The 17,943-nt window shown below is 39.7% G+C and overlaps 1 protein-coding gene across 5 annotated transcripts in view; it reads right to left on the bottom strand.

Moving 5' to 3' along the window:
* Window positions 1-17,943, bottom strand: part of CCSER2 (coiled-coil serine rich protein 2) — a 1,462,971-nt gene that overhangs the window by 710,566 nt on the left and 734,462 nt on the right. For 4 of the 5 annotated variants that reach the window (XM_044056871.1, XM_044056872.1, XM_044056868.1 and 1 more), the window contains exon 7: window positions 12,901-12,987. The exons of the other annotated variant lie outside the window; for it this stretch is intronic. In XM_044056871.1, the coding sequence (XP_043912806.1) occupies window positions 12,901-12,987 (87 nt within the window). The remainder of the gene's footprint in view (window positions 1-12,900; window positions 12,988-17,943) is intronic. 5 annotated transcript variants of the gene reach the window in all.

The raw sequence follows: 17,943 nt of genomic DNA, 5'->3' as shown, positions 1-17,943 counted from the left end.
TATGCCCTCCTCATTAGTGTGCTTGGACAATGCGTTATGTAAATTGCCCTTCCTCGTATGGTACATATGTTCCCGAATCCTGTCCCTCAATGTCCGATTGGTCTTGCCTACATAGTAGGCTGGACACAATGTACAACAGGCAAGGTAAACCACATCTTTGGACATGCAATTACCTTTTGTTCTAATGTGGTAAATACCAGAACCATAGGGATAGATAAAATCAGGGTCGGTCGATATATACGAGCAAAAATTACAATTGTTGCAAGGTGTCATATAGGGGCCCGATGAAATGAAAGGGACATGACGTGTCCTCGGGTAGCAAAGCAAACTCTTTAAGTTCTTTTTGTTGCGATAGACAAATTTGGGTCGATCACCTGTGAGGCCCTTGATGATAGGATCTACTGACAGGACATGCCAGTGTTTGGAAAAAACATCTTTAAGTGTACCAACATCTCTGCTATGTCTTATTGTGTTGTCTATCGCAACAAAAAGAACTTAAAGAGTTTGCTTTGCTACCCGAGGACACGTCATGTCCCTTTCATTTCATCGGGCCCCTATATGACACCTTGCAACAATTGTAATTTTTGCTCGTATATATCGACCGACCCTGATTTTATCTATCCCTATGGTTCTGGTATTTACCACATTAGAACGAAAGGTAATTGCATGTCCAAAGATGTGGTTTACCTTGCCTGTTGTACATTGTGTCCAGCCTACTATGTAGGCAAGACCAATCGGACATTGAGGGACAGGATTCGGGAACATATGTACCATACGAGGAAGGGCAATTTACATAACGCATTGTCCAAGCACACTAATGAGGAGGGCATAGAACATCAATTTAAGTTCAGGATATTAGAACAGATTCTTAGAACACCTAGGAGAGGGGACACCAGTAACTATACGGAGACCAGGGAGATCTACTGGATTATCAAATTCAGGGCTGACCTAATTCCAGGTCTGAATGGAAGGGTTCCCCTACGTCCACTGTTGAAATCCAGGAGGTTATCGGTCAAGAGATGTTAGGATGTTTATACCATTACATCATATCAATTAGGATTTATTTATATTTTTTATATATATTTTTTATGTATTTTATTTTATACATATATACATTTTTCATCATATACTTCTTATCATATATTGCTTTATATTTCTTGTTTTTAACTACAATCATAGTTGCATGTTTCTATGGTTCTACTAAGATGCATTCGCATGTTTTTGCACGGTTTACTATTTATGGTTATGTACATATAATGTTTCTAATGTGTTTTTATGAGTTTTATATCTTTAAGATGTTGATGGGATTTTGGCGCCTTTATGTTTATTTAGAGCAGTGATTTCTGATGCTTTATGTGATAAGGTCTGAAGAAGCTATTGCGAAAGCGCTAACCTGTTTTTATCAATAAACCTGCCTTCCATTAAGTTCTACTTGTATTTGGATTATTTGGATTATTATCCTTACTAGCCGTTGGAATTAGAAAGCCTCTGAGACTGTGCTTTTTTGGCATCCTCCATTGCTTTGCTCAGCGGTATTTGAATTTACTTTATATATTGTACATAGTTTGCTCCCCCTGTTCTCCTTTCCCTATCATTTCTACCTGTTCTGCCATAACTACCCAAACAAGACACATTTTCTATACAACTACTGGAAATGTTTCCCTCTCAACACATGACTTATATGCTAATTTACCATTGCACCAGTTCATGTCTTTGACATTTAATGTATCTGCACCCTCAATATTAACTGTAACTTGCTTACCTTATGTATTTGCATCTTGAAGAGTACTTTCATCTGACTATCTAATGTTTACTATGTAATGAGGAGCTTTACCAATTTACCACTTCATGTCTCTGATTTATAATGTATCTACACCCTCTATATTAACTGTATTTTGCTTATCTTATGTATTTGCATCCTGAATTGTTACTTTAATCTGAAAATCTAATTTCTATTATGTAATGTTGGAGCTTTTCTCCCCGGGCTTCCACTGAAAATGGGCTCCTGACCCCAGTGGAACCCCCCCGGCATCAAACTGAAATAAATAAATAAATAAAAGCACCAAAATCAACCACAAAAATTCTGGTCAGGCATAAACAAACTTCTCCACCCAGGCCAATCAACTACCCCTACCCCCTTAACTACCCTCCAACAACCTCCTAAAATTGTTGCCTACACCTTTAACACTTTCTTTACAGAAACCGTGCAATCCCTAGCCAGTAAGCTATCTCCTTATACCCCAAGTACCACCAACCCCACATCTGATAATAAGATCCCCTTTCAGCTTGATCCAGTACCAACATCTTTTATTAAGTCCCTACTTAAAAAAACTGAAACCCACCACCCTTTCAGCAGACCTACTACCTGCAGAATATATCCAAAAAGCCGCTAATGAAATAGCATACCCCATATCAATTTTAATCAACAGAACTATCCACGAAGCCTATATCCCCCACATCTGGAAAATGTCCCATATTGTTGCTCTAGGCCTATAGCCATTCTGTCTCCCTTGGCTAAAATAATAGAAAAATGTATCCACAAGCAATTTCTTGCCTATGTGAATCAAAACACTGTCCTAGCCCCCTCCCAGCATGGATTTAGACCTTGCCATAGTACAACCTCAGCCCTTCTCTCCTTCTCCCATACAATAAATCAAGACCGTAATGACAACAAGCTCTCCTCAACCCTCTTCCTTGACCTATCCAAGGCATTTGATATGGTAAATCACCAGCTACTCAAACACATTAAAATCACTCTCCACAGATAACCTAGCAATTACCTGGTTTCATTCTTACCTAAGTGACAGACAACAAGCTGTACTATGAAAGAATAACCTTTCATCACTTTTACCAGTCACCCTTGGAGTCCCACAGGGATCTATATTAGGTCCCCTCCTATTCTCCATATTCATTAATGACCTGACCTGTACAAAGTCATCCCAACATCAACAATAGGCCTGAGTGGTGTATCATGTAGGTTTTTTATGTATTTTTGGTATTCCACAAATTGTGGGGGTTCTTGGATAGGCAACATGTAAACAACTATGGTCAGAGATGGAAATCAGATCATTTATCAGCAAATCTTCCAATAATAATGAGAGAGTCATTTCATTGACACCAGTTTCTTCATAAGTTTCAGTGTATAATAATGCCAACATTTTATTATTGTAGTAATTTGTATTCATAATAACAAGACCCCCCCCCCCCCGTCAGCTTTCATGACCCTAAACTCTTTATTGCTACATATTTTTCTTAATAACTCGGCCTCATCCAAACTTAAGTTATAACTAATCCGTTAACATTTCGTTTTTGGCACAGTAACTTCCAAATATCAAATTCACACATTTCATCAAATATAGAGACCATCAGGTTCAAGGGGGGGGATTCGATGTACTGGGCCTTTTACATGCAATTACTGAAACATCACAACTGTTACAATCTTTAAAATAAAAATCAAAGTTTAGCTTTCTAGAAAACAATTTTAGGTTGATTAAAACCTGTTCACTCCTGGTCCTTCTTACAGGAACAAAAGACAAACCCTTTTCAAACAAATCAGCACAAGGGTTGTTCAAAGGAACAGTGAGCAGAAATAGCTGAAGCATGAATCTTGATAGAAGAGAAGGAAAGTCCACCATTAAGTAAACCTGCCAGATAATCAAGAATTAGAGGAAGAGTAGGCTGAGATGGGTCTTCTCCTCTAGTCTGCATCCAAATGGAGAACCTTTTCCACTTATCTGCATAAGATTTCCTAGTACTAGGCCTCATGAAGGATGTCAACTACCTGTTGAGAAAGGTTTAAATTATGAACCAGGCTGTCAAATGCAGAGTCTGAAGGTGAGGATGCAGAATTTTTCCTCCCTCCTGAACTAAGAGATTTGGTATCAGGGGAAGATGCCAATGCTGAGACTGGGAGAGACTGCGAAGAAGTGGATACCAATGCTGCCTGGGCCAGTCTGGAGCTATGATGATGGCCCTTGGTTTTTCATCCCTTATCTTTAACAGCACTCTGGGAAGAAGAGGCAGAGGAGGGAATGCACAGATCGACAGCTGTGTCCAGGGGAAGGACAGAGCATCCACTTTCCAAGCTTTGTTGTGATGATCCCTGGTGCAAAAGGCTGGAAGAAGGTGGTTGGTCAGAGATGAAAAGAGATCCACCTGGGGAGTGCCCCAATGCTGAATGATGCGATAAGAGATGGTCTTGTTTAATTGCCACTCATGAAGATCCAGGACTTGCCTGCTCAGCCAAGGTGTTGAGCCTTTTTGGAAGAAACTGGGCTATCAGATGAATGCCCATAGAACCTGCCATGGACCATGGTCTCATGCTTTGTCTGCACAGGGGGTAAGAGTGAGTCCCTCCCTGCTTGTTGATGTACCACATGACTGTAGTGTTGTCTGTACTGACTAGAAGAGTACCAGGAGAGAGAAGATGCTTGAAAGTCATCAAGGCCTGCTGAACTGCCATCAATTCCTTCAGATTTATGGGCAAATGAACTTGTTGATAGCTCCAAGCTCCCTGAATGTATCTGCCCTCTAGATGTGCTCCCAAAGTGTAGTTTGAGGCATCTGTGGTGAGAGGCTGGCTGGCAGGAGGTGGACAGAAAGGTACGACTTTGTTCTGTGCACAGACCATTGCCCACCAAAGGAACTCAGTCTGCAGGCAGGGAATCAGAGGAAGAATCAAGTCTAAATTCTGAGTGCGTTGACACCAAAGGTTTATGAGGTACCATTGTATTTTCCTCATATACAGTCTGGCATATGGAATCATCAGAATACATGAAGCCATGAATGCCAGAGCTTGCAGGAATTGCCTTGCAGAGAGCTGGGTCATGCTTGCAAATTCTTGAAGTAATTCAAAAGATCATCTGTTTCTCTTGAGAGAGGGATACCATCTGGGCGGCTGTGTTCAGACTCGTTCCAAGGAATACAATCTCCCTGGTGGGTACCAATTTTGACTTCTTTTCATTGATTGTGTAGCCCAAAGAGTTGAGAAGGTTCTTTATAAAGTCCAAATCCTTTAGAAATTGCTCTGGGGAGTTTGCTTGAATAAGACAATCACCCAAGTAAGGGTAAATTTGAATGTTTCTTTGTCTGCAAAAGGCAATACTGGAGCCAGGCATTTTGTAAAAACTCTGGGAGCAGTAGATAAGCCAAAGGGCAGTGCAAAGAATTGGACGTGCCTGTTCCCCGCCCTGAAGCGAAGGAACTGTGTGCAGCATTCCTTTATTGAGATGTGCAAGTAATCTTCTTTTAGATCCAAAGTCACCAGCCAGGAATCCTTGGCCAGCATTGGCAGCAACTGCTGAAGAGTGAGCATTTTGAACTTGGGAATCACCAGAAAAGTGTTTAGAATGGACAAATCCAGAATAGGGCGCCAGGTGCCCCCTTTTTTGGGGACCTGGAAAAGTCTTGAGTAAAAACCCTAGCCTATCTGTAGTGCAGGAACTGGCTCTATTGCTCCTAGATTTAGCAAGGAAAAAAAATGTTTTTCTGCTTCTGCCCTTTGAAGAGGGGGAATATCTGGGTATCCTTGGAAGGTGTGAAAGGAGAATCTGTAGCCTTGGGACACTATCTTTACCACCCATTTGTTGTCTGTGATAGTGCACCAGACATCTGCAAAAATGGCTAACCTTCTCCCCAAAGGAAACCCTGGGCCCGCAGGGGCAAGCAGGAGAAGCCCGGAGTCATTGAGAATGTTTGCTTTGGGAAGTCTGCTTAGAACTCCCTGATTTTGAAGATGAAGCCTGACTGTGTTTAGCCTTTTGAGCGGTGGAAGTCTGTCCCCTGTAAGATCTTGGGTTGGGAGGGTGGCCTAGTGGTTAAGTTGTTTGCCTAAAAAACACAAGGTGCAGGGTTTGAGTCTCACAAGGGATAATTGGCTAGGCTTAAAATGGCTCGCAAGGGCAGTTAGCTCAGTACTAATCTATGAACCTATGAACCTGTAACCCCTAGACCTACTGCAACCCTGTTTACTAGGGTTAGGAAAAGTCCAATTCTTAGAAGGGTAATTACCTGCTAAAACGAGGAGGCTGAACTTGCAGAAAATCCTTAACAGTTTGCATAGATTTGGCCTTATCCTCCAACTTCTTCAATACCTCGCCTGCTTTGTTTCCAAAAAGATTGTCTTTGTGCAAGGGCACATCCAGTAATTTAGATTTTACAGGTTCAGAAAGGGGCTGTTCCCTGAGCCAAGCATGTCTTCTAATAACAGAACCAGTAGCCGCTGCCCCGCAAGAAGCTTCCAAAGTGTCAAAGCCACAATGTAGAGAATGTTTAGTAACAAGAGTGACAGAATGCAATAAGTCTTGCATGTCCTTACTCTCCATCAGGGAAGGAACACCAGCAATTTTAGCTTTAATGGCCTCCAAAGTATGTTGCTGATATTTAAGCATATAGAAAAGACAATTAACAGACCTAATAGCCAGGGTGGAAGAAGTATAATCCTTTTTACCCCACCTATCCAAGGCCCTAGATTCCCTGTCAGAAGGAATAGGATTTTAGCAACCATGGCTTTAACACCTTTAGGGCCCTGAGCAATAATCTCTGGATCAGCAGTAGGATTCTTGAAAAGGAACTGATGAGAATCAGGAACTGTATAATACCCGTCAGGCTTCCTGGGAGCAGGAGGAACAGAATTAGGAGTCAAAGAATTCTCCACAAAAACATCAACAACTTCCAAAACCGGAGGGATAGCCCTAAGGCTTATGCTGAGGCAAATCCAAGAACTCCCTAATCTGCTTCTTAGACTGAGGGTAGTCCTGACTTTCCCATTTAAAATGCTCCCTAAGGGTATTCAGAGTATCCCCAAAAGAAAAAATCTTCTGGGGGGAGGCAGAAGGGGTAGAGTCTTTAGCATCAGAATCCTCAAAACCCGAAAAAAGCTGAGAGTATCCTTCCTCATCAGAAGAGGTGCTGGAAACCTCTGAGTCTGAGGCAGACAAAACTTCTGGGGATAATTCCCTAGCACTCTTAGAAGGAGGTGGCTGAGTCAAGAGATCACTAGCCATCTTAACCATCTGAGCCTGAGGCATTTGAGGGGAGGCCAGCGCCTGCATAGGAGTAGATTTTCGGCTGGGAGGCCTGCTAGAAAGCCGGAGGGACTTGGGAGGCCTAGTCACCACAGAAGAGTGAACCGAGGTCGTCAGTCTGGATCTGGTCTCCGGGCGGAGAAAAGAGGCCTCAGAAACCAGCGCCTGCTTAGCGGCTCTGGATCCATCACAGGCAGCGACTGGTGGAGGGTCCGAAGACGAGGCAGAAGCCTGCGGAATCAAGGACTCAGAAAAGTTCTCCGCAGATGCCTGCTGCTGAACATCTGCAGACTGCAGGGGCAATGAAAGCGCCTCACTGGCTACCACTGGATGGACAACCAACTTAACAGGGATGTCGTTGGTTAATCTGACCCTAAGCCTGTCACAGTCCTTATCCTTGCGCTTCTTTGGAACATCCAAAGTTGGGAGTCCAGAAGACACCATACTGACGAACTTAGGCCAAACTCTGAAGTGCTTATATAAAATCCTAGCCCTATGGCGTATGGTACGCAGGTTGAAAGAAGCACAAAGATCACAATTAGGGAAGTCGTGCTCGAGGCCCAAACAAGTGATACAGTAAGAATGAAAATCACAATGCGGAATCTGTTTTCCACAGGCAAGACAGTTATTAACTTTCTCTGACATTCGTTAAAGCAAGAAAAAAGGGTCCCCAACAGGGTACTTATCTGAGGATGTCAACTTTAGAAGTTGGAATACAAAAAGAAGGTAATCAGATGACCGGCACTCATGTGAATTGCTTCTGCTTTGGGCTCAGCAGCAAGAAAGACTGAGGAAATGACGTCAGCGCCTGCCTTTGTACCTGACATCAGGCTTAAACTGGAGGCAGCTGACGTCATATACCAAGGACTTTGGTATTCTGGCTGACTGTGGGATACTGGGAGCTGGATAACCCATTTGTAAGGACTGCAACAGTGAAAAATGATGAACATCATGTCATTCCTCTGCCCAATGGGAGATGAAAGACTGGGACTGATAATTACTGACCTATCTGCCCAACTTGTTCACAAAGGAAAACAAATCAAAGTGTTCTACTCTAACTGACGGATGAATTTAGATCAAGCTGACACTTTGATGTGAATCAACATGGGTCCTAAAAAGGCAGATTCCTCCACTACAAACCTATACATTTTTTATTCATAAGCACCTAAATCCCTCAGTTCTGAGACTCTAGTGGATGTGGTCCTTGATATGTTCAGGACTTCTGACTCTGTCAGTCATAATTCACTATTACATGCTTTTCTGGAAAGTAGCTGTAAGTGGCAGTATATCATTTAACAAGCATCTGAATTGCTGACCTATAGAAGCTCCTTGATACAGGTTAAGAATGTTTTATCTGATGAATTTACAATTTTGAGTGGAGTACCTCGGTGGGGGGGGGGGGGGGGGTCAGTACTGAATTCACATCTATATGTCTACTCTGCCAGTGAGTTAGCACCATTTTCTACTTAAATTTGCTGACTATATGAAAATTGCCTACCTATTGAATTCCTGTGCTGATCCAAAACTACTGCACAATTACTTGGATGACAGCCACTCACTGGAGTACTGAAAAAACAAGGTCATCTTTAATCACAAAGAGAGTAAAATACTGCATAGTGGAAGCAAAACTTGCAAATACCCTTTCACGTTGGGTAATCACGTAATAATTATACTGATATTGCATTTATAATAACTGTCGACTTTGGTTAGGAAGGTTATGTAACTACACAAAACAAAGAAATGCAATATTCCATTTTTTTTTTTGTGCCCATAAATTATGAAGTTTACCAGTTATACTTCCCAAAATTCACAAATGTCATGGTAGCCCTACAGTTATTACGACCTACAACTCTGGTTCACTTAATGAGGTAATCCATCACAAAATGCAATTTGCTACATTCTGTAAATAGTTTGCTTTTTATGATTTTTTAATATCAATGTAATATTGTTATTGTATTCTAGATATATTATCTTTCTATAATCAATTGTTTCTATCACTATGTTTTCAAATTGTATTGTGGAGCTTTTCTTCCTGGACATCTGCTGAAAAGGGGCTTCTTAGCCAAACTAGACTTTCCCAGTCAACAAAAGCAAATATACAAACAAATAAATACATAAGAATGACTACTTGCTTTTCTTCCCTCAGGAAGCTGGACTGTTCTCCTTCCCTTATAAAAGACGGTGATAAGACCAGGAGTAGAGTATGATTCTGACTACTGCTCTTACGACGTGAGCAATAAAAATAAACTTATACATGTTTAAAACTACTTTATAAAAATAATAAGACCAAGGTGGGACCTTAAATATGTGTATAGCATGATGGGGTTAAAGCTTTAGACAGCTTAGAAACACACTTGTCAGGGCTGATTAACACTGACATTTAAATGTCTGCACAATAAACTAATGTGTATAACCTTAGTGATCATACTTAACTCGCGCTTCAGACCTACTCATCTAGAATCATAAGTTTAACTTGCATGATTCCTTCAGTATTCATGCAGAGAAGAGATGGACTAAACTGCCTGTGTACACAAAATGTTCTGGCAGCTTTACAAAATTCAAAAAATGATACCACTGACTGGTTTGTTGACAAAGTGTAATGAACTGTAGTAACCTTGAGATCAGCTTTGGGCTCTTTTTGTGGTCCTTGGGCACAATTCAGCACTGAACACTGAGCAGAAGCTCTTCTCACTAAAGACAAGCAGACAGTGAGAAGGACATGATACTGGTGCACAAAATCATGTCACAGTGACGAGTCAAGGTCATGCAGAACAGACTGCAGGAGACACAGACAGCCAAGAGTAGAGACTCACCACTCCATGCATCTCCTAAAATACAGACTCTCAGAATGGACAATCAAAATGAGTGATGGAGATGCATGCACAATGTGGGGCAGTCAAAACCATCAAAGCAAATGTCAAAGGAGCTCCAGTTGTACAGAAGGTCAAAGAAAACAGATTATGGTGGTTCCGGCACATGTTCAGGGAAGCAGAAAATGATATGGAGAAGATTTGGGGGGAAATAAGAAGGCGGCAAGATGAAACAAGGATATGCAGCCAAGAAACAGATGGGTTGCATGATAAAAGACCTGTGCCAGTCAGGCATCACTTTCAAATAGAAGTGATGACAGCTTACACATACCCTGACCCCATGTAGGGAAAAAAGGGGATGATCATAATGACTCAAAAGGGCATGCTGCATATGTGTGGAGAGCTGTAGAAAGGCTGAGGGGAAGGTAGAGGTGGAGAGGATACAGAATCTTAACACACTTGCACAGCAGACTAGACATGCTTAGCATCTCCTACAGTCAAGTTAACCAAACTTAATGGCACAATGCAAGGCATCTTAACAGCCTGGCACATACCTCTGAAAATGTCTGATGTTTTCAGGCAACATTACTTTTGCCATACAAAGCTGAATATTCAGTTAAAGATGCAGATATAATGGAGAAGATGATTCTTGAATTTATGGCTGCAGATTAATTTCTGGCAATGTTTTCATATTTTTCTTTCAGTCTAAATATTTAAAATACTTGAAGACATCACATTCATAGACAGATAAAGGTGTCACTTCCGTGCACTAATGAACAGTGTTTTTTTAGTCCTTATGTTATAAAAACAATATATAATTTGAATGTGTCATATAGTTCCTCCCATGCAATGTGCATGCTTGTTATGAACTGTATTTAAATGCCTTTGGAAAAGGGGACTCTTGTAATACTTTAGGAAAGTGATTGTTTTCTCAGCAGCATCATCTTAAAAAAGTGGATTTTTGGCATAAAATTGTTAGACATTTTAAAAGCTTATCTTGATAGAAGTACTTGTAAGAGTATGTCAGGTAGTTGTGTGGAGAGTGGTTTAGAAACTTCTGAAATGTTATAAAAACAGGTAAAAATTCAGGTACAATATATGGAAATCTTGCATAAAAGTCAGGTCTGGATCAATATTCACAATCCAAACGACTAACTCAATGGGTTTTACACGCATGCACAGCATTTACAAGCTATGTTCTACTGCTTACAATTGTGAACCTTAACATTAGATCAAACAACGCAAAAAAAAAAAAACAGGAAACTTAATTATCATATCTCTCTTATCAAGAAAATAAACAATTTAGTTGTAATACATCAGTCAAGACTCTACATTTAAACTTGCTGCTATCCTAGCCACATTTAAACTTTATCAAACTTATAAACACATTCTCCCAAGTCGAGCACACCTACAAAAAAGGAGAGACATTCACTATTAATGATTCCCCTAAAGTTAATCACTGTTCACAACCTACAGAATCTGATTATTCTGAACTCCAAAATACTAAGTACATTTGTTAGCTCAGTTTTGTTCTGAAAACTGCACTACACTCGCACTCTAAAAATCATGGGATACTATGAACCTAAGACAGAACTGGAATCATCCTCTATGTGTACAAAGCTCTATCAATGTACACAATAACTTTCATAAGAGCCACTTCCAAAATTACATTCATAAACTAGGGAGAACATGTCTGGCAACTTACCTACTACCTTAACATCTTTTTACAATAACTGAGGACTCTGTGCTAACCCCATCACATAAAACATTCCTTGTAGTAAACTTTCTCTTTAAGCTGCAAACTAATTCACTCTACCACTCTACCAACCAAACTTTCTACTCATAACACACAATCCACTTCCTCCTGCACCTTATATTCAATAAAACATGTCTACAGTCTGTCTTGCAAACATCTCCACAAACCACATTCTTTCCTATCCGCCCAGCATAAGCAACTCAGTTTACATCTTTTCCAGTTGCACTACCAATCTAGTAGTCTCTCTCTGCTTTTCCTCAGTATTCTGTTTTTCATGAAACTTTTTTGTCTACTATAACTCTTGCAGCAAATTGTGATATAATACACAGAATGCTGTATTTTGCCTTTGTGTTTCCATTATGTAATCCTGCAAGTTAGAATGAAATACTAGTATTTTTTCACATACATATATATTCTAGGATATGTAAAACTGAAAGATTTACTGATTTTCATCTATCAAATCATAAAATATATCTTTGAATCTCTTTTCTAAAGAATCAAGGACAAAGCCATAAAATAATGTGGGACAAATGGCCAAAATTAGGGACAGATTTCATATACTCAAAGTTGCAAGAATAACAGATTGTGCATTCCCTAGCAATATCTGAACGATATGAGGTCTGAAACTCAAATGTTTGTCACTATTTAATTACCACACTACCCAACAATTTTCCAGAAAACCACACTTTGGAACAGACCAAAAATATAAGGCAAAATCAGAGACATTCTATGACAACAGTGACAGTTGTCATAGAACGTTGTTCAATATTATTCATATTACTAACACGAACATGTCTCTATGTCATTACTGAAAAATAACTTGGTGATAATTGTCAAGTGTAAAACAGCTCAAGTTGCTTCTGACACTATTCATCTCATAATTAAGGCATTTTTCCTAATATTTTAGGATCTGTCACTTACTATATGCATTACACAATTACTTGCTACAAAAACAAACATCATACCTTTGTTTTGTGAATTCATCTTCATAGCACAGATAGGTTCATAAATTCATAGATTAGTACTAGGTTAACTGCCTTTGCGAGCCATTTTAAGCCTAGCCAATTATCCCTTGTGAGACTCAAACCCTGCACCTTGTGTTTGTAAGGCAAACACCTTAACCAAAGGCCACCCCCTCCCAACCCTCTATTAGATCTACCATTAATGTAGGCTCCACACAACAGTACTTTCACAATATTCTCTAACACTGCTGATAATTACAGGACTTTGTGCCAGTGTTAAAACTTGTCTTAAGTTTGTCTGTTTCCATACATTTACAACAGTAGTTCTGCTACACATAGGTACTTACGTTTAGAGAATGATCAGCGTCCTTCTGCAGTTCCAGAGTTGGTGAGAATAATGTGGAGAGGTCTTGTAATGATGTATCTTCTTCATTCTGATAATGGGGGGAAAAAATCCACATTCTTATCTGATCATAATAATATTTATCAGCAGAGGATGCCACTGCATGTATGCCACTCTGTCACTATGGCATCAGTGCTAGAGGAAAAGGGTACAACATAACCAGCACATATTATGAAGCAAAAATGCATACCAAAATGCCTTTCCAAAATAAACACTAGAGTAAGTGTATATTAAATACTATTTTGGTTATTTTCTCACAATGTTGTTTGCTTTACTCAACAACTGTCTGCACACGTATATCAAGAATTGTTGTGTTGTGTTTCTTAATGTTACCAACACCTTGTAATAACTGAAAATACCTTGCATAAACAAATACTTTTGACTTATTCCCCTGCAAGAGTCTTCCATTCTTCTGAAAAATTCCTAACAAGCACTTGTAAGCCAAACATCTCATCTTGGGGCTCACTAACTCTTATGTCTGGAACGGCATCCTTACAAAAATAAAAGTGATTGACAATCTTCTACACTACTAAATGGAGCTCAAACAATACATAAACCAGTCCTGGATATGCTTATTCTCAGCTCCAGGCTGAGGATTCTCCCTAACCTCCCTCTTTCTCTTTTTTTACCTTACCTCCCTGTCCAAAATAATACACCCCTCTTTGCACTCTCCTAACTTTATAACTCTACACTAACTTCAGTGTACTACCCAACACAACAAAGCCCATCAATAATAACTATGCCTCTTTCCCTCACGACAATGCATTTTTCTTATTATTATTATTGTAGGCAATTAGTCATCTGCTGTACAATACTAGTTCCATTACTAAAATTATTCTAAGAATGTAGTGCTCTATCAAACTGTATGAATTCTGTCCATACTATGCTTTACATGTATCACAAAATTTGATTATAAATATTACTTACTGTGCAGAAATGTTTTCTTAAATATATTTATTATAATTGTCTTGTAATGCAGCTTTTATACCCCAGCCTCAGCTTAAAAAAGGCCCATACGTTCCCAGCCAACAAAGACAATTAAATAAATAATAAATGTGGTCTACATAATACACACAGTCCTGTGAACAACTCACAAAACCTCCTATAAAGCAGCAACACTGAGCAAAATACTCAGTCATCTGTTTATAGTGAAGTAATATTCAGCCATTTAGTTACAATGAAGCAATATTTTAGGGACCCTATTAGAGTGACGAAAAAGCTAAAGATCGAACGGCTTAGAAACTGAAAATGTCATTCTTCGGAATCGGTATTGTGAGATTGCGGTACAGTTAAGATTGGAAAATTTGCCCTTTCCTCACTGTAGTGCGATCTCGGAGTTTGTATCTATAATTAGCAGGGGGGGCAGCCCCCCCCACAATATTTATTTCGAAGAATGGCATTTTCAATCACTAGGCCATTATCTTCAGCCTTTCTGTCGCTCTAATAGGGACCCATATTTTATAACCTCAATCTAAATATGATATACACTGTCACGTCTCATGTATCAAATGAGACACTGGTTGGGTATTTGTTTAAGTCATTTATTGCACATAAACACATCAGGAGTTATAACTGGAACATATACTTAAGCTAACTGACTGACTCATTACTTCAAACACACTGGCATGTGCATCTCCATTCATGCCTGCACTCACTCTGACTGACTATACAAAATGGCACTGATCTTGAACATGCTCAGTAACTTATATGCAAGTGTTATCTAGGTACAGTGGCTGACTAGGTATCACAGAATGATCTACATCCTCCCTGTTTGATTTGTTCGACATCCAATTGGAGAACAAGATATTTTATAAGCTAAATTTTACATCAACATTTAACAGCAAATGAATTCAAGTCCAAGTCGCTCTGCATTTCGGATTGGGTCTGAAAATTCTATCTGATCGGGTAACACAGACATTCTGACTGGGTTTAGGAACAGGGACGGTCTCTGGTGATTCTTTTACAACTGGAACTTTGGGGATTACATCAGGATTACTTGAAGAAAGTACACTGTCCTCTGGAATTTGAACAAGTGCAGTGTCACTCTGAGAAATAGTCATTGGCACAGGCCATCTCCTGAATCAATTGTTCAGAGATGGGTAGTGTGTCTCTTCCATTCCTTCTGAAATCTACTCCTTCAGATTGTATGATGTAAGATCTCAGTTCTTCACAAATGCTTTTGACAATTTCCAGTCAGGGATATCCTTTAGATGTTTGCATTCTCTTTCTCTCTCTCTCTCTCTTAATGGTCTGAGAGGTTTGCCAGATTTATCGTTGTACAACGTTTATAACTGGTGTTTTCTCAAAAGTTGATTCTTGACCATTTTGTTCTTCTTTGCATCAGGTATCAATAATTGTTTACTGATCGGAAGAGTTGTTCTAGTCTGTCTGGACATCATTGATTCTTGACCATTATGCTGTTCTTTGATAGAGTATCAACAATTGTTTACTGATCAGAAAAGTTGTTATAGTCTGGACATCAATCTCTCAAGCAGGTGAACCAAGCAAATTGTCTTAAGGAATGATTCTGAGATTAAGTAGGTTAAGTAAAACATTGGTCATTGGTACCATCGCTCTTGGAATTCTCCAAGTACTTCACAATTTTGAACTGCACACTCAGCTAATCCATTGGATTATTGGTCCTTTACTAACTGTCTCACTACTACACAAACACCCAAACTCCCTCTTGATCAGTCACCTACATATCAGAAGTGTAAACAATAAGATTCAACACCTATATGTCCTCTTAGATGCTCTTTCCCCAGACATACTATATCTAACTGAAACCTGGCTAAAACTTTCTACTTCAGATAATGAAATTATACCACCAGGATATAACATCCTAAGGCTTGATCGAACCATTAAGAAGGAAGGTGGAGTAGCTGTTCTGTACAAATCCATGCTTGAAGTGTCCAATAATGCCCTGCAAACATCCCTATGTGGCAGCGCTGAAATGCTTATCACTAAGCTCCATATTAATAAGAACAAATGTATAAATCTTATCTGTGTGTATATTCCCCCAGGCAATAACATAAATACCCTTGAAGATATACTACATTGCTTATCCAGCAACTACCCCTAAGAAACCATTGTATTTAGGGACTTCAACATAGACTGGAACATGTGTTCCTCAGAACCCCCCACTCACCACATAAACCTTTATGGATTTGTACAGGTCATATCCTTCCCCACTAGGATCAGTAAACCCAACAATGAAGTAAGTATTTTGCATTGGTTTCTTGTTAACACCCATCCCCTCAAATACAAGAGTGGGACCTTGCCTGATGTAAGTGATCACATCCCTCACCTATTTAATTAGGCAAAAAGCTGATATCCACAACCAGTCCATTTTTAAAACAGTAAGGAACAATAAGAATTTCAACTGCACATATTTCCAAAATGAACTCAAATCTTGCAATTGGTCAGTTCTGAAAGAATTACCACTTGAAGCAGCAGTAAATTACTTTAATACCAAATTCCTATCCATCCTTGACACCCATGCACCAGCACGGACTATTAGAACCAAAACAAACGTTGCTCCTTGGCTCTCAAAAGAAGCCAGACAAAAATGCTACTTAGAAACAGGGCTTGGGTCACTTTGCGGACCACAAAAAAGCCCACATATCAACTTAGATACAGACAGCTAAGAAATGAAACAACAAAATCCACCACATTAGACAAGAAAAACTACTACTATCATCTACAAGAAAAGCACCAAAATAAGCCACAAAAGTTGTGGGTAGGTATTAACAAACTCTTTAGTCCAGGACAATCCTCCACTTCTGCCCCCTTGCATTCTAAGCAAAAAACCCCAGAAGAAATTGCCAATACCTTTAACTGCTTCTTTACAACAACCATCGAGAACCTAGTTAACCAATTATCCCCCAGATGCCCATACCCTCCACCCACTACACCCAGCTCCCAACTCTCAACTTCAAACCAGTTTGCACATCTTTTGTCTGAAAATTACTTAAACTAAAGCCTACCACCCTGCCGGCTGATCTACCCCCTGCATGGAATATCTACAAAAAGCTGCAGATGCCATAGCATACCCCATTACTATCCTTATCAACAGAACTATAACTGAAGTATCCATCCCCTCCATCTGGAAGATATCCAATGTCATCCCACTCCATAAAGGGGCAGCTCTACTGACCTGTCAAACTACAGACCCATAGCTATTCTGTCACCCTTGGCTAAAATTATGGAAAATTGCATCCATAATCAACTCCTAAACTATCTTATCCATAATAATGATCTAACCAACACCCAACATGGCTTTAGACCATTCCATAGTACAACCTCAGCCCTCCTCTCCTTCTCTGTCATTAACCAACACCAAAACAATAATAAACTTTCCTCTGCTATCTTTCTCGATCTTTCGAAAGATTTTGATATGGTAAACCACCAAATACTCGAACACTTTGAAATCCATCTCCCTAGAGGACCACGCCATCCACTGGTTTCATTCTTATCTCAGTGGTAGACAACAGACTGTCCTACGGCAGAGCAAACTATCCACCCTTTTACCCATCGCCCTCTGAGTACCTCAAGGCTCCATACTAGGTCCACTATCACTTTCCATTTTCATCAGTGATTTGTATAAGTTCATCCCAAATACAACTTGCATTCAATATGCGGATGACTTCACTTTAGTATGCTCCCACACTTCACCTACAGAGTTGCAGATTCGATCCCAAAATACTTTTAACACCGTTGAAAACTGTCTCCTTAACCGTCGTCTCATGTTAAATTCTAATAAAATCAAACTGCTGCTTTTCTCCCTCACTTGCAGGTCTACCCCTATGACCTTTACATTAAAATCCAACAATGGTACCATTACTCCCCAGATTCTTCAACCAAACTCACAGCAGTTATAACAGATAATAACCTTAACTTTGATCAGCATATCAATAAAACTATTAAAAAGTACAGTTTTGTACCTACCATAAATGTAGATGTTCGAAGATCCACATTGCTGCAGTCA

The sequence above is a fragment of the Protopterus annectens genome, chromosome 14.part0 (assembly GCF_019279795.1).
Source record: "Protopterus annectens isolate FY-2018-M chromosome 14.part0, PAN1.0, whole genome shotgun sequence".
NCBI classification, from domain to species: Eukaryota; Metazoa; Chordata; order Ceratodontiformes; family Protopteridae; genus Protopterus; species Protopterus annectens.
The sequence above is the reverse complement of the archived record's forward strand: the minus strand, read 5'-3'. Positions and strand labels throughout refer to the sequence as shown.